Below are 16,287 nucleotides of genomic sequence, written 5' to 3'. Positions count from 1 at the left end.
ATGAGAACAATGCTGCAGACTTGATAAATCTGTGACTTCACGGAACATTGTCAACAGTTTTTCTGTTTAAAGTCAACATTTGAAAGTTATTGAGCAGATCTGAATTATGGCAAAATCTCATTTCTAGCATTTAAATTATCGTTTGAATTTCTTACGTTCTAATCAAAAATACACCCTGGTTATATCATCAATGTTATATTGTTAGATATAATATAATCATTGGGGTAATGAGCTTACATCACAACTTTAGACCATTGTACTTCGTTCTGTTTTAGTTTTGTTAACCTGTTAACCATTTAAAAATAATATATTAATACATTGTTACTACTATTTACAACTATTTACAAGAACTTTCTTCTCTTCCTCTTTTGTGTGAGGTCGTTAAGAAATAGTTTGTCAATCAAAGAGCAGTAAATAACTGACACTGTGTCCCTCTCTGCAGTTTTTATCTCGGTCACAATTCTTTTAAAACCTAATATAAAAGGCCCGAATAAAGAATATATGTATCCCTTCTTATTCCCTGATTACTTCCTTTAAGACTGTACTGTGTCGTACACTCAGTGTGTCTAACTGCTTCTTAACATTGTGGGTCTGCCTCTGTCTGCTGGAGCTGCACCAACAGGAGCTCAGGTAAGAGTAGGAGCAGAAGAGAGACGTAGTAGAAACCACAAACTATTACACACAAAGTACTTGTATACGAGTGTGTGTGTGTCTGTGTTTTGAGTTGTTACTTTACTTTCTTCTGTTCAAACGTCTGTCCACTGACTGTGTGCGTCCGACCTCTGCAGGAGTCTGGCCTGAAGGCGAATCACCCAGCATCCTTTGCGGTGCGTCTGAATGGAGCGCAGGGGAAGATGGAGGCCAAGGTTCACAGCCCCTCTGGTGCTCTGGAGGAGTGTGCCGTCACCGAGCTGGAGAAAGGTTTGTGTTTACCACTGGGTTTTTGTTAAAGTGAGAAATCCTGGATGTTGGGCCCGTTGGTAACGAATCCCTCCGTCCCCTCCTCCAGACAAGTATGCGATCCGGTTCATCCCCAGGGAGAACGGCGTCCACTCCATCGACGTCAAGTTTAACGGCTCTCACATCCCGGGAAGTCCTTTCCAGGTCCGAGTCGGGGAACCGGGACAAACCGGAGAGCCGAGTCTGGTCACAGCGTATGGAGCTGGACTGGAGAGAGGCACCACAGGTGGGTTACCAGTCTGTCCACCTGTGTGACCCCTGACCTCTTCACTTGTAGCTGGGTGACATGTCAGGTTCTCAAAAATACTAGGCCCAACACTTCCCTTAGCTTTGAATCAATCTGCACCAAACCTCACACAGAGTGTCTGTAATCTTGCAGGTTCCCAGTCAGAGTTCATCATCAACAACACTAAGGCGGGCCCCGGGGCCTTGGCCGTGACCATCGAGGGCCCCTCCAAAGTGAAGATGGACTGTCAGGAGGTTCCAGAGGGCTACAAGGTGCAGTACACCCCCATGGCTCCTGGGAACTACCTGATCAGCATCAAATATGGAGGACCCAACCACATCACTGGAAGTCCCTTCAAGGCTAAAGTCACAGGTAACGTGGTGAACGTCACTGCTCAGAACCTGCCGCCGTAAAAAACACCTCCTTGTGTCTGTGGGTCACTAATCAATCATTGGGGAACCATTGATTTCTATTAAATCCATCTGAAAACAACAGAAATGCAGAAAATGTCTTTATGGTAACTGGAAAATCTTCTTTTACAAAAGAAAAATAGAAACAAACTTGGTCGTTTTCATCAAACCTTTCTCCCTCCGCTCTCTCAGGTCAACGGTTGGTGACTGTGACCAACGCCAGTGAGACGTCCACCCTGACGGTGGATCCGGCCGTACGGGCGTCCAGCGGCAGCCTCACTCAGAGCATCATGCCCAGGCCCAGCGACTCGGACGCCAGCAAGGTGCTGAGCCGAGGCTCCGGCCTCAGCAAGGCCTTCGTGGGCCAGAGGAGCAGCTTCTCTGTGGACTGCAGCAAGGCCGGTAAGGACGTCTGCAACGAGCCCTCCCTGTCGACCTGTGGGCATCAGACACAAACAACTCATTACATGTTCACTGTAACTGTCTCATAAATACTGGAATCTCTGGGTGTGGTTGAGGAAACCAAAACAACACTTTAATCACAAATCAGTTTGAGTCGGTGGTATTACTCTTTAGATTCTCTGCCACAGACACAGTGGTGTGAATGAAGAGAATATTCAGGTTCACTAGATCCAGATTTTTATTTAGATCTGCACCAAATTGCACAAACTCATAAATATCAGTCACCTTCACTGGAGAAATCAATGAAATGCTGATAAAAGATCTGACAATGTTAAAGGAAGTGGGGAAAACAACCATGACCTGCCACCTGATCTGAATCCACAGCTAAACGTTTACTCTGGGTCGTGCTCCACAAAACGTAACTGAAATCGGTTCAGTAGTTTTTGCGTAAACCTGCTGACTATCAAACAAACTTAGACGAAAACGTATAACTTCCCTGTTGGATTCGATAAGAAAGGACTCGTCTGACTTCTTCTCTCTCCCGTCCTCAGGGAAGAACATGCTGCTGGTGGGTGTGCACGGTCCTCAGGTTCCCTGTGAGGAGGTGCTGGTCAAACACTTGGGCAACCTGCAGTACAACGTCGGCTACCTGCTGAGGGAGCGGGGCAATTACGTCCTGGTGGTCAAGTGGGGCGACGACCACATCCCGGGCTCCCCCTTCCACGTCGTCGTCCCATGATGCGCCGAGAAAACCCGCTTTGCATCCCTGTTCGAGTTGGAGTGGACACACGAGCTGCAATGCAAATGACAACAATGAGCAAGTGGCTTAACAAAGCTTTGTGCGCAAACCTTTTCAGTTCGAATCAGATGTTTTCAGGAGGTTCTGACCCGACATGATTACTTTATATGTTGAGAAACGCCTCAACCTGCCCTTCAAAGAGGAAAAACATGTTTTTAAAAACCCTTAAAGAGTTGAAGGGGATAGAAAACGACCACGTCAGTGAATTGAGACGTTATGAGGGTGAAACCTCGGCAGCGTCGCGGAGGCAAAACGGTCGACACAGTAATCTGGCCTGAAGGAAACTGAGGGATGAAATCACCTGATTGGAGGAGGAGATATCATCACAGTTTTGCTGCCCTGAAATTATGAATTGACAAACGTTTTCCAAAACTGTTAAACTGGATGTTGGGGATTTGGAAAAGTGGAGCCAAACCTTTTTAAAATGTTTATGATTAGAAATAAAAGTGGAAAAAGGAGGCAGCACTTTCCCCCGTGTGGATGAAAACCCCAGAGTTCTGTGAGATTCCTCTGCGGTTAGTTTCTGCACCGAGGAGCCAAATGAAGCTTCTCAGATTTAACCTGGTGCCACGAGGAGAAGCCAAAAATAACCAAAACAAAAGTGCTGAGAATGAAACAAAAAAACATCTCAACTAAAAGACCTGGACTTCTCTGTGTTTGCTTTATCGTCATGTTAGTTTAAAGAATATCGACGAACCTGATTCTCTCTGACACGAAAAACGCCAAACTGCACTCGACTACTGACGTTTGCTGATTTCTTTCTCTTGAACCTCTTTAAAAATCCCACGAGTTCACAATGTCGCCGTAACAAATCAGCGACGCTGCTGTTTCCTGCACTGACCGACACGCGAGGGGTCATCGCTTTTCTCTGTTGTTCCTTCAGCTGCATTTATTTGTCACGTGAACGGATCTTACGTTTAACCGCGCGGCTCAATTTCAAACTCGGGCAGGAAACAGGAAACAAACTGAAACGCTGTGTGTCGCTCGTTAAAATGTTGAACTTCAGATCTGAGCTGCAGAGTTAAAGGTCAGATCTGTGTCTGTGTGGAAATCCTGTGTAAACGGGGATGAATCTGTCCTCGTGTCTGACCCGGCTGTCGTCGCCTTATCACTGCTACTTTTCGTACTTTAGGGTTGTTGTTTTGTTTTTTTTGTATGTGGGGAAAGAAAAATTCATTTTGTATTTTGGGGGAAAAGGTGTTTTAACGTGAAACTAAACTCTAGAGATGATGTACATTTGATAATTAAAATAAACTGGAATTAAGATGATTGACTTCAGTCTCTCCTTTCCTGGATCTCAGTTCAGTTACTGCAGTGAAACCTGTTCCCGCTCTTCACTTCACCTGTGGATTTATTTTCTGTGTTTTAGAAAAATAATCGTGAGCAGATCTTCATCGATCGCTATAAACAATAAGGGTTAACTCGCGCTAGCACCGTCAAGTAACTGTGGGTTTGACGGCACAGTCGACCGGGGGTTTGACTAAATGTTATATTTAAAACTTTTAAAATAAACTTAATTAGTTATGTTAAAATGTTTTTTGTTAGAAGACTATCTTTATCATTAATATAGAAAGTAAAATATTAAAACAAGTATAGTAACCTAATAGAAGTCTAGCCTCAGTCTAAATCAGTTAAATGTTAAAAGTACTGAAAGTGTGTGTGTGTGTGTGTGTGTGTGTGTGTGTGTGTGTGTGTGTGTGTGTGTGTGTGTGTGTGTGTGTGTGTGTGTGTGTGTGTGTGTGTGTGTGTGTGTGTGTGTGTGTGTGTGTGTGTGTGTGTGTGTGTGTGTGTGTGTGTTGTTTCCCTGTGTGTTATCTGATCCACAGTGAGAAGCTGAACCTGCTCCGCTCCTCTTCAGGCACAACGGAGGTAAAATAAGATTATATTGAAATGATCTATTATCAGCTTGTGTGTGTAGCTTCATTTTTAAAACAAATTAAGAAAAGCTTTTTTCATGATTAGTTTGTATTTTCTTTCTTTGGTGCAGGGATCTTGAGACGAAAAAACGATCAGATGTGTTTAAAGATGTAAATGACTAACTACATGTTGTATAACTGTCATATATAAACATTCAGAAATAAACAAATGTTGGGTCGGATGAAGTTGTCAAACTGTGGTCGCAGGAGAAGTTTTCTAACATCAGCTGATGATTGGATTGGTCAGGACAGATGTTAACAGCAGGTCTGAACATGGTGTTGATCGGTGTGTCGGACTGAGATGCTAAATGAAAGTCTCTGGCAGCAGATGCGTGGCTTGTTCACGACTCAGAGTCAGAACTGCTACCGGGAGCAGATTCAGAAGGAGATGTTGACTCGTTTGTCCTGGACGAGCCGCTACGCCACCAACTACCCGACCTGCTGCAAACTCGACACCAAGCCCAGCACGGAGGCCCCACAGCTGCCTGCAGCGCCTGCCCGGCCCCGGTGAGCTGTGGAGTCTAAATCTGAGCTTCTATTCATACAAAAACTTGATCTCACGTTTATGCTCCACCCAGCAGGGCTGCCCTGCCTCCTGTTCCCAGCGCACCCAAGAAGAGGCAGAGCGACCTTCGTCCTCATCCTCCTCCTCCTCCTCCTGTGGACGGTCGGCTCAGTGTGGCTCCCACCATGAGGCCGGTTTCTCCACGGACCTCAAAGGCTCTTTATCAGGACTCCTCTCATAACGTATGAAACACATCTGCTTCAAAATGTCTCCTCCGCTGTTGCTCTTCATGAGAATAAAGTCAATATTTATATGTTCTGTAGTTTAGTTGATTTATTAACATGCAGCTTCAAATCGAAACGTTCCAGTGACAACAGGCTTTTAATCATTTCTTTTCATTTTAATTGTTTCCAAAACTTGAAACCTTCTTGAACTAACATGAAAGAGTCATTTTATAACTTGGCTGCTCAGTATTCCTAAACCTTCTGCCACTTCCAAGGTGATTTCCAGTGACTTGTGTGTGCAGGGGAAAGGTCGGCGCCTGTACCTGCAGAGACGAGGCCTGATCCGACCTGAGGAGAAGTTTGAGTTTCCTCTGCTCTCGTCCTGGGAGTACGGATGGAGGCTGGGTAAGATGAGGGAGCTTTGGAAAGAATAACAACCTGAAGTCACAGTAGAGCTCAAAACTCCACCGAGAGCCAACAGTTCCCATTGAAAGTCCCATCAAACGTTCATTTCTCTCATGAAAACCTCATCTAAATCCACCAGATCCAGGTTTTTATCTGTTCTGCACATGATCAACGGCGTCTTCTCGTCTCCAGGTGACTACACGCTGGATTACAGGACTCCCTGCAGAGCCAGGTCGTCGGTGGTGAGGAACACCTTCTTCACCAGGAACGGTGTGTTCAGCAGCCCGTCAGCCACCGACACGCTGGGCTGAGCCTCCGCCACTAGAGGTCGCTGCTCAGTCCCAGTTCACAGCGGCTAACGGGATTTGTTTGATTCACTGAAGTTCATTTTACGATCAATGATAGAAAATAAAGTCTTGTCTTTTCGGATTGTTACAACAAAGTCAGGTGTATCTCTCGGTAATTTTGTGTGTGTGTGTGTGTGTGTGTGTGTGTGTGTGTGTGTGTGTGTGTGTGTGTGTGTGTGTGTGTGTGTGTGTGTGTGTGTGTGTGTGTGTGTGTGTGTGTGTGTGTGTGTGTGTGTGTGTGTGTGTGTGTAAAATAAATCTACAATGCATGGACGGATTTACACCAAACTTGGAAAATATTACTCGAGAGTTTATCTCCAGATGATTCACTTTTAAACCTGATGCATCAAAGTCGAGGTTGACAAAACTTTCTTCATTACCTTTCATCTTTCTTACAACATATTTTTCCACAAATAAAAGGGCAACAATCTAAAGCTGGTGTCGATCGGGAAATTAGTAGAATTTCGATGATTTTCATTTTGTGTTTGACTGATGGGATCCTGACTTCGTCCTCCACTTCCCGTGTCCGGTTGAACGTAACCGGATTCTGTGTGATGGTTAATTCATGAGCGATTCTGTTCACCTCCTCTCACCTGACACCTCGGTGCTTCTACACAGAGGAAATGTTACACACCACAACCATCAATGATTCATTTCTAATCATCATAACTTCTCCATGTTGTTACGTCAGTGTAACTTTATTACTGCTGTACAGACGCGTTGATGTTTTCAGTTTATAAAAGTTTATTTAATGTGAAAATATTCTCACATCTTGTTTTTATACCCTACAAATGATAAGACAGTGGTTTGTAGTCGAGGCAAATGAAAACAGGAAAACAATGAAGAATATGTAAGTTCATCTTTAAGACTTATTTCATGTTTGAGTTTGAACAGATACTAAGATTAAAGAGAAGTGTTTTATTTTAGCTGTGATTGAAAATCTATATTTTGATCTAAAAACCTCTTGTTAATGTAATAAATGGAAATGTTTGTAATTTAAAATATGCATCAAGCTCAAATAGAACAAAGAGAAAAAATCGAATGAAGAAAGGATCTTTATCGGTTTAACAAAACATAAAAAATATAAAAGCACATTGTTCCTAATTGTTCTTAATTTGCTATTTATGTGTTTTTCTCAGAGAGTGGTGGATTATATATATGAGCCACATTTCTAAATTATTGGAAATTGTAAGAAAATACCATCAGTCATCAGTTGTCTAATCCTTCCACCAAAACCTAAATCAGTCATTTAAATGATTCTACCTAATAATGAGTGAAACTAGTTAAAACACAACACACAGTTGATTTCTCTGCTGCACACGTCACTGAAAGTCTTTAGTTCCCTGTGACTGTGGAGCAGACTTCAGGCCGTGGGGAAGACGAGGAAGCCGGTGAAGGTGTGACTGGTGCTGCTCTGGCTCGTCAGCATGCTGTTGAACTTGGTTGTGTGGACCGAGACCGTGTCTCCGGCGTTCAGCTGCAGGACCGCAGAGCCGGAGGTGACCAGGAAACCATCAGCCGTGTCGCACAGCGTCGTCTGAACACTGGAGTCCTTCATCAGGTTCAGACAAACCTGGAGCATCAACACAAACAACGTGAGGAGCAGCAGAAACCTCAGTGACGCTCAGATCACAGCCTGAATCAGGTTCCTCTCATCTGTGCTTTTGCTTCAGTCGCCTGTCATGATGTATTGAGGTGTTTCTCAATACTGGTTTCTGGTTTTACTTTAATTAATCATCTGTTTATTTATGACACAGTATATTGTCAAGTGTCCTTGGGCGTTTAGAAAGGAGCTGTGGTAGAAGAGGTACAGAAAATAAGTAGATATCACAATTATGTACTTTTTATTAGTACTTCTTATAGTTTTGCTGCTGCAGGAGCTAGTGAATGTTACTTTAATTAATTAATTTATGGTTTATTTGTAAAATATCAGGTCGTTGTGGAGAAGAATGTGATTCCTGGAGGTAACAGGATCAAATATCAATGTATCTTACTTCAAAAATTACTCGAATATGCATCATTAAACTTTATCTGGCCTCAGTCGATATGTTTTCATATGAACTAAAGTGAACGTGTTCCTATATAAAATGTATAGAAATGTTATTTATCCAAAGCAGAAGTTCTCATTATATATAACGGTTCTTTGGGTTGTGCCGTTATTATATTTTTAGATTATTAGTATTATTAAATATTGTAGCTGTTTCACCTAGAAAACTGTATTTTCATCTGATGCATCATATTTTACATGAGATAAAAATAAAGCTCATTCATCCTGTGCAGGGAAATTAAAGATTCAGTAAAACTAGTCATTATAGATTATCTCAAGAAATATAACTGTCACAGTGAAATGTAGTGATGCGTCTAAACGATACCCGAGTGCAGCACTGCAGTAAATCAGTTAGATCCAGCTCTGGAAGGCAAAGTGAAGGAGAAGAAGGGAGCGAGGAGGAGAAGAGACAAACGGAGGAGAAGAAAGTGATGGACTCACTCGGCTCCTTGCTGAAATGTGGTAACTGAAGAAGTAGACGCCTCTGATGACACATGTGAAACTCCCGTTTGTCAGAGAACCTCCCTGAAGCTGTTCATCCACGTCCGACAAAATCTCTCTGTGGGAAGTTCACGCAGATATTTTAGTTTTTATTTACCGACAGCGGCAGGTCTTCAGGTTCAGGAAGCAGGGCATCATGGGTAATATCCAGAACTAGAAAACAAGATTTCCTGCCAATAAATGAGGAGATTTCTGTATTTGTGTCTTTCTCATTTGGAGAAAAGTGAAACTGTGCTTCATGATATAAAGAAAATGTACAGAAAATTGGGTCCGGACATTTTCTAATATTACATCAACGTGAGGTTTTCTTTTTTACGGCACATCAACAAAAAAATATCTGTCTTTCAATAAAGTCCTGATGAAGCAGGGGAACCTTTTAAAAAGTTATTGACTTTGAATGTTTCTTATTTTATTATGAATACATCAAATTGAAGAGAAATACCTCAGATTTTTCTTGACGTTTTCAGGGAGTCTCCCTGTGACCTCAGTCTGACAATAAACACTTTAAACTCCATCAAAGGTCTTTAACCTTTAACCACTTCTGAAGCATTTGTCACATTAAACATCAGCCTGTTGTCTTGTGACTTCAAACCTCCTCTGACCTGTTGAAGATGATGGCCGTGTCCATCTCCGGGGATTCTGACACCACACGTTTTCTGGAGAACAAAGGTTTCTCTTGGTCGGAGCTGCTGAAGGGTTTCCCTCTCTTTCCTATCTCCCCTGGAAACCCGGGGGGCCCCGGCATACCCAGATCCCCCTTCATCCCAGGCCGGCCCGGGGGGCCCGGAAGACCCGGTGTCCCCTTCCGACCCCTGAGAGTCTTTCCGGACTCACCTGCTCATACGAAAACAAATATGTTTGAGCATGAACTGACATTGAGATTAAAGATAAGTGTTTTATTTGAGCTGTAAATTGAAAGTCTATATTGTGATCTACTCAAAAGAACTATAATAAAACTATTGCAACTAAACACAACAGAAAAATACAATCAAATCTTTATCAGTTTGACAAAATAACCAGCAACAAAATATGCTGCAAAATCTGTTTAATAATAACTGTATAAAATCCCAGATATATAAAACACATTGTTTTGAATTTGTTATTTGCATGTGTTTTTCTCAGAGCCACAGCGAATGAAATGAAATAATGAGATAATATTAAATATTGTCAAGAAAGAAAAAACGTATTAGTTGTTATTAGTTCATCACAGATAAGTTGGTGCATGTGATCAATGCTTCTTTACTTTTAACATAAAAACATAAATTCACTGCTGCTTAAAATTTGAGTTAAATGAACAAATGTTGAGAGATTTGTTCAAAGTCGGTTCATGAGTTTCGTCACATTGAATCTGAGTTTACTTGGTTTTCTGAAATGTGAAATGTCGCCAACTTGAAAAACAAAACGTGTCAAATGCATTTGATGTTTTCATGTTTGAACTGTGAACCTGGATCTCCCCTCGCTCCCTTGGGACCATCAGTGCCGTAGGGCCCGTGAGTTCCCGGGATCCCAGGAATCCCCGGGGCTCCTCCGCTGCACGACGTCTGCGTGAAGGACGGGGCCACGTGAACCAGGAGCAGCATCCCTGCAGTACTGAAGCTCAGCCACTGGGGGGCCTGAACACACAGGTTCCCATGCAAATGTTTTCAAAATCAAAGAAACAATTGTTGCAGATAAAAAATGTAACGTGATGTAACTGTGTGTAATGTAATTTAAATGTGTGTAGTGTTATGTTTAAATATAATGTAATGCTCACAATTATTAGGTGATATTAAGTTTAGATAAGTGCTATACTACTAAAAGTTATTATTATTATGATTATTAGATGATGGATAAAACCTTCATCTCTTCGGTGGACGTTTAACTCTTCATCTTCATCACTGTTTATTGACTGAGTCTGATTGCACATAAACAAATACACAGTCGACTCAGCTCGCATCAACAATAACGATATTAACATCACTACATGTTTTGCATTGTGACTGTGAATCCCAGCAACTCACACACACACACACACACACACACACACACGCGCACACACACACACACACGCGCAAGAGAACAAATGATAGTTCACTGTGTTTGAAGTTTACAACAACAAACACTGAGTAAAAATTCAAATTTGAAATCCACTTCTCTATCATCGATCTGAATAAGGGATTCTCTCTCTCTCTCTTGACATGTTCTTTGGATTTCTGAGGTCAGAAAGGTCTCACCATTTTCAGGCAGATCACTGGTCCTGTGGTGAAGATGATGAGGAGGTGAGGAGATGAAGGGCGGAGGTGAAGAGCGGAGGTGAAGAGCGGAGGTGAAGATCCGTCCTTCTTCACAGCGACAGCAGCGACTCAGAATAAAAAAAGGGAAGTGAAACGGTTGAAGTGGGGAATGTTCGCCGCTCTGCTGGTGCTCAGAGGTGGAATATAACAAAGTACTTTACATTTACTCCTGGGGTGTCAGTGAGTACACATTTGAAGTACCTGTACTTCAGTGACTTCACATACAGTCATTCCACAGCTTCAGGTCATTTCACATACTAAACATTTACATTTATTCAGAAATTCAGACATTTTTATAGTTCATCGTCTAAAATAAATTAAATGTTCACATGAACCAACTACAACAGTAAAATCCAGGTTAAACATTGATCCATCAAATAATCAACAATTTATATAATAAACAGAAGAATAGTAAAATACTTACATGATCGTTTTTAATACTTAACTTTTACTTTTAGAACTAAAGTTAAGTATTAAGATGCATTTAGAAACAGGACGTGTGAGTATTTCTATAATGCAGGATTAAAATCAGTAGGTTGAAATGATTTTCTCTAACAAATATTTGTGTTTATCTTTAACAAAGATCTGTTAAGTAAGTAACTAAGTACTTTTACTCAACAACAGTACTTGTACATTTTTAAGGTACTAAATTCCATGTAATGCTACTTTATACTTCTACTCCACTACTAGTAAAGAATATGGTACTTTTATCTCAGGTTTAGTTTCTGTGAGAGTCTGATGACTTGACTCTAACAGAGAATCAAGCTTCAGAGGAAGTGAAACTTCACCTGATGAAGAGTCATTGAATAAATCTAATAAAAAACTTTTCTCCGAATTAACATTTTGTTCTGTTTTCCTCTGAACTTCCGTTAATTTCTTGCTGTCAGTGTGTTCGTGAAGCTCCTGACCTCAGTCCGAAGGTTAGTATCTGTTCCACAAAACTTTTTATTTCCTATCATCTGAGAGCTGATGCAGATTTTTATGATTCCATCCTGTGAAAAATGCCACCTTGTCATTTTCTGATCCTCTTTTCATTTTTCATTCTGTCCCTGTTTTTGTTCCCTCTCTCAAAGTTCAGACTCAGTGACACGAAGAAATCAAACCTTCTTTTTCCGTGTATTTATTTACGGCCTGTGTGTCTTTTCTGAGTTAACCATTAAAATATTTTCACATTCAGCAACTTTACACACTGTAAACGTGTCTGTGTTTCACTGCTGCTGCAGTGTTTAAAACACACTCACATAAACCAGAGCTGACATCTTGAATATGAACTTTCAACTCAATTTGTGCAAAAGTTGCAGATTACAACTTTAACTTGATATATACTTGGTATTATTTCACAATCTTGAAATAAGCACCAAAATCAAATTTGGAGTCAGAAAGGCATAAATCAGCATTTTTAATTTTTAGATTTGACTAAGACTCTCAAGCATCTGAGCAGCAACAAGGACTCTGTCTGTGTTTGTATACGTTGTAATTTTAATTGTAGACTTATCATGAATTATAACCTGTAAGAAATAATGCTGCATGTATGAAATAGATTTAAGAAAAAGACCAACGGTACAGCCTGAGAAGAAATTAAACAATCTTAGCACAAAGCTTTGAGGTTGTTTTCAGATCTTTATTTGTAGTTTTCCAGTTCAACTTGTGACAGAGAAAATAAATTCAACACAGTGAATTGGACCTGGTAACTTTTAAAAGTGAAGAAAAAAAAAAGAGAAAGCTGATGAAAAAAAATATTAAACCCAATTACTAATGGAAAACAAATCCCTTCTTCCTCAAAAGTGACTAAATCAAACTATAATATAAATTAAAGTCTTCTCTGCGTCTGCACAATGTTTTTCACGCAGTAGATAAATGCAGATACCAGTCAGAATATATTGTAGCCGATGAAGTGACCCAGTTTGCTGTCGAGAGGTTTGAGGACGGAGGTTGTTTTGTGTTTCCCGGGTCAGTGCGGGCGCAGCAGGAAGCCGGAGAAGATGCTGTAACCGCTGGGCTTTCCTCTCATCCCTCTGTAGTCTTTAGTCTCCAGCCAAACCTCCTGATCCCTGGACAAGTAGACGGTCAGGCCGCCCGACGTCACCTGGAATCACACATTTCATCTTGGAGCAATTCTTAAATGATGGCAGAATATTGAAATAAAAGGAAAAGCATTGTTGAGGTGATGCGTTTGCTGTATAAACATTAATCAGGCTTTAAAATGTTTCTACATAAAAATACTGACATCATTCATTCCATATGATATCAGATGATTAGTCTGAGTAAGGTTTACAAGTAAAACGTTACAAGTTTACATGACCTAATTTTCTTCTGACCATATTCGTTTGTTGACCTTGACCTTTGACCTTTGTCCAATGAGTTTGGTGAAAATCTGTCATTGGTTTGTCGAGTTATTTTTGTTCTCTGAACTCTTTCATGTTCGTACCTGTCTTTTCCCTCGGCGGAGATCACAGAAGGGCAATAGCAGCTTTCCGTCCAGCTTCATCAGGACACAGAGACGATCCTCTAAAGAGGCGTGGAACACAAAGTAGTACGTCCCTGGGACGCGACACCTGAAACACACAAACTTACTTAATTCACTAAACATGGATTTGTTTTACTCCCGTCCTGCTGCAGCATGATGACTGTCAGTCACACCGGAATGTCTCAGAAATGATGGAATTGATTCGGATTAAATTTCATCCAGACATTCCCGGTCCAAAGACGACAACTTCTAATGACTTTGATGATCCTTTGATTTTTTTTTCCTCCAGCACCACCAGAGTAACATTTTAGATTTTGAGTGAAACGTCTAAACAGCAATCGGATAAACAAGTGTCCCAGACCTGTTGTCGGAAACACATGATTTAAATATGATGCTACGAACCTGAGATAAAAAACACATTACAATGGATGACAGCTGTGAATCTCACCTGAAGTGTCCTGTGCCTGTGTCGTAGTCATTGTTGATGTTGGTGATGACTGTAGTGAAACGAATGACGCTATTTCTCTCCGGGAAATCATTGGTGCCTCTGGCCACGCTGAAGGCCGCCCTCTGCTGGACTCCAACCGTCCTGCAGCCACGGATGCAACACAAAGTGAGGGCCAGAGCGGGATGAACCCGCGACTGGGCCCCGGGGCAAAAAGTAATCTGTGACCCCGGTTTTATTCAAACTAGACCATATACTGGATATATAGATAGATGATGGCTCCCTGTAAGTGTAGCTAAAATGTCTCAATCACCGCCTGGTGGCTGGCTGCAGTATAGGTCATAAACCCCACCTCCTCTATGTTAGTGGATGGTACTTGGACCAAAGTTAAAAATGTCAATTCTTTCCTCAAAGATCTGTCGTTTGGGGAAGTTTTTGTTTCTTATCAGTTGGATTTGAATTAGTTATGTGAAGTAATAATTTGAACTACTACGACTCTGGCTCCAAATGCCGTCTTCGGTGCAAGATGGCCATAGACGCAAAATTTAGCTTAATTTCTGGATTGAGGGAGGACGTGAAGATGTTCAACTTTATTTACAATAGATTCCAACATTTTCAATGTTTCAAAGAGTTGACAAAAACTCCCTCTGCAGAGCAACACACTTCTCTTCTGTCCTCACCAGGCCTCCTGTGACTTGCTCAGTGATTTGTTCGAATACATACCCGTGTTCTCCTGGTTCTCCAGGAGGTCCTTCAAACCCTGGGGCCCCGGGTTTCCCTGACTCCCCACTCTGACCTCGTTTACCAGGGAATCCCATCGTCCCCGGCTCGCCCTTCTCTCCGTTCTGTTGGCCGCCACCGCCGCGCCACTGTGCTCCTGCAGACAACAACCGGCTGGTCATTGTACATGAAAACAAGCTGCACCCACCTGCTGTGTCTCTGTTGAATAGAATAACTCAACTCTTCCTGAGAGTTAGACGAGAAGATGAATATTCTGTGTGTGTTGAAGATGGAGCTGGAGTCAGGACATGGTAAGTCAAGCTCAGCATAAAGACAAGAAGCCTGGCTAAAGAATTACAACCAAAACTCCCTACAGCTGCTTTCAGACATATACTGAACTCTGGACATTTTCCTGAAAGGTTCTGGAAGGTTATTTGGTAAAATATTCGGAAAATGTCCGAGTGAGCCCATGTGAGACTACAGCGGGAATATTTCATAGATGTAGATGTTCTGGGCATCAATGTTTTTTATTTATCAGCTGACCTGTGAACTGTGTTTGGAAAAATGCTTTACAAATAAAGTTTGGTTATCATTATTATTGTACCTGTTTCTCCTTTCACTCCTTTCTCTCCATCACGACCGTCTTTGCCGGGCAGCCCAGGCATACCTGAGGATGGAAGTAAAGATAAAACAAATATATACACACACACACACACACACACACACACACACACACACACACACACACACACACACACACACACACACACACACACACACACACACACACACACACACACACACACACACACACACACGACTGGACATACCTGGTATCCCGGGCATCCCTGTTGCTTGGCAGGTCTCCAAAGCAACCAGCTGGGATACGGCCAATGAGAGCAGGGCTCCCATCACAAGAGAGAAGTGAGGGAGCATGATGGAGAACCTGACATGGAGGAGACGAGACAAGGTGATGAGATGAGAGAAGAGTGGGGAGGAGAAGAGGGAAGGATGGAAGGAAAGGTGAGGAGGAAAAGATTAAAGGAGACAAGTGGAAGAGAACAGAAGAGAGGGATGATGAGGTTAGCAAAGAGAAAGGGAAGATGGGAAGATGAAATATTTGGATGGGAGATAAGAGAAGAGCAGAGGAGACTAGGAAAGGAAAGATAAGTGGAAAGGGTGATAAGAGAGAGGGGAAGAAGATGGTGGAGGGATGGGACATGATGAGGAAGAAATAAAGAAGGAGGGATGACGAAGACAGGAAAAAGAGAAGAGGAGGAGAGAAGGAAAGAAGAGACAGGGTATGTGGGACAAGAGGAAAGAGGAGAGGCGACTAGGAAAGGAAAAGATGGTGAGAGAGAAATGTGAGTGGATCATACAGCTCAAATATCCAAATGCATTTTTGATATATAAAATACACAATGTTAATAATAAAGGAGAAACAAGCAGATTATTTCACTATTGCTGAACTGGAATCAACTCGCAGATGAAATAAATACGTGTATAAACTCACCTGATGGAACAGACAGAAGAATAAAAACCACTGTGACGAGTTGAAAACAAAGTGAAGTGAAGCTGATGTGAAGCAGCCGGAGGAGGAACAGGAAAAAAAACAGCACATTCAGCAGTTTTTGCTTGGG

General features: G+C 41.9%; 4 protein-coding genes across 4 annotated transcripts in view; 2 read left to right on the top strand and 2 right to left on the bottom strand.

The window, feature by feature from the left end:
* The window catches only part of LOC118104743 (filamin-B), a 50,259-nt gene extending 46,198 nt beyond the window's left edge, over window positions 1-4,061 (top strand). Inside the window, 5 exon segments of the mRNA XM_047339333.1 lie at window positions 789-921; window positions 1,010-1,186; window positions 1,340-1,558; window positions 1,789-1,998; window positions 2,550-4,061. Of these exon segments, the coding sequence (XP_047195289.1) occupies window positions 789-921; window positions 1,010-1,186; window positions 1,340-1,558; window positions 1,789-1,998; window positions 2,550-2,737 (927 nt within the window). The 3' untranslated portion in view covers window positions 2,738-4,061.
* Window positions 4,062-4,645: 584 nt separating this feature from the next.
* LOC118105143 lies at window positions 4,646-6,204 on the top strand. Its single transcript, XM_035152586.2, has 4 exons — window positions 4,646-5,220; window positions 5,295-5,460; window positions 5,745-5,847; window positions 6,040-6,204. Exons 1-4 carry the CDS (start codon window positions 5,015-5,017, stop codon window positions 6,156-6,158), a joined length of 594 nt encoding a protein of 197 aa, XP_035008477.2. The 5' UTR covers window positions 4,646-5,014; the 3' UTR covers window positions 6,159-6,204.
* Window positions 6,205-7,231: 1,027 nt separating this feature from the next.
* On the bottom strand, window positions 7,232-11,113 carry c1qb (complement component 1, q subcomponent, B chain). The gene is made up of 5 exons (XM_035153073.2): window positions 10,956-11,113; window positions 10,187-10,355; window positions 9,345-9,576; window positions 8,683-8,800; window positions 7,232-7,767 (listed from the first exon to the last, which is right to left on the bottom strand). The coding sequence occupies exons 1-5, from the start codon at window positions 10,956-10,958 to the stop codon at window positions 7,558-7,560; spliced, it is 732 nt and encodes a 243-aa protein (XP_035008964.1). The 5' UTR covers window positions 10,959-11,113; the 3' UTR covers window positions 7,232-7,557.
* A 1,502-nt stretch (window positions 11,114-12,615) lies between these two features.
* On the bottom strand, window positions 12,616-16,241 carry LOC118105474 (complement C1q subcomponent subunit C-like). The gene is made up of 7 exons (XM_035153313.2): window positions 16,161-16,241; window positions 15,478-15,593; window positions 15,252-15,314; window positions 14,651-14,804; window positions 13,931-14,071; window positions 13,444-13,570; window positions 12,616-13,101 (listed from the first exon to the last, which is right to left on the bottom strand). The coding sequence occupies exons 2-7, from the start codon at window positions 15,581-15,583 to the stop codon at window positions 12,967-12,969; spliced, it is 726 nt and encodes a 241-aa protein (XP_035009204.1). The 5' UTR covers window positions 15,584-15,593; window positions 16,161-16,241; the 3' UTR covers window positions 12,616-12,966.
* Window positions 16,242-16,287: the final 46 nt, after the last annotated feature.

Source organism: Hippoglossus stenolepis, chromosome 3 (assembly GCF_022539355.2).
Source record: "Hippoglossus stenolepis isolate QCI-W04-F060 chromosome 3, HSTE1.2, whole genome shotgun sequence".
In the NCBI taxonomy this organism is placed as follows: domain Eukaryota; kingdom Metazoa; phylum Chordata; class Actinopteri; order Pleuronectiformes; family Pleuronectidae; genus Hippoglossus; species Hippoglossus stenolepis.
Note: the sequence above shows the minus strand (reverse complement) of the source record. Positions and strands in the feature narration are given on the sequence as shown.

Excerpts from the sequence above, each read along its gene's own strand:
- LOC118105474 (XM_035153313.2), bottom strand. The coding sequence starts at position 15,583 with ATGCTCCCTCACTTCTCTCTTGTGATGGGAGCCCTGCTCTCATTGGCC. Across the intron at positions 14,805-15,251 it reads AGGAGTGAAAGGAGAAACAG|GAGCACAGTGGCGCGGCGGT; the intron begins GTACAATAATAA and ends TGTTGTCTGCAG. Across the intron at positions 14,072-14,650 it reads GGAGAACCAGGAGAACACGG|GACGGTTGGAGTCCAGCAGA; the intron begins GTATGTATTCGA and ends CCGTGGCTGCAG.
- LOC118105143 (XM_035152586.2), top strand. The coding sequence starts at position 5,015 with ATGCTAAATGAAAGTCTCTGGCAGCAGATGCGTGGCTTGTTCACGACT. Across the intron at positions 5,221-5,294 it reads GCAGCGCCTGCCCGGCCCCG|GGCTGCCCTGCCTCCTGTTC; the intron begins GTGAGCTGTGGA and ends TCCACCCAGCAG. Across the intron at positions 5,848-6,039 it reads GGAGTACGGATGGAGGCTGG|GTGACTACACGCTGGATTAC; the intron begins GTAAGATGAGGG and ends TCTCGTCTCCAG.
- c1qb (XM_035153073.2), bottom strand. Across the intron at positions 9,577-10,186 it reads GGGAGCGAGGGGAGATCCAG|GTGAGTCCGGAAAGACTCTC; the intron begins GTTCACAGTTCA and ends TCGTATGAGCAG. Across the intron at positions 8,801-9,344 it reads ACGGCCATCATCTTCAACAG|AGAGATTTTGTCGGACGTGG; the intron begins GTCAGAGGAGGT and ends AACTTCCCACAG.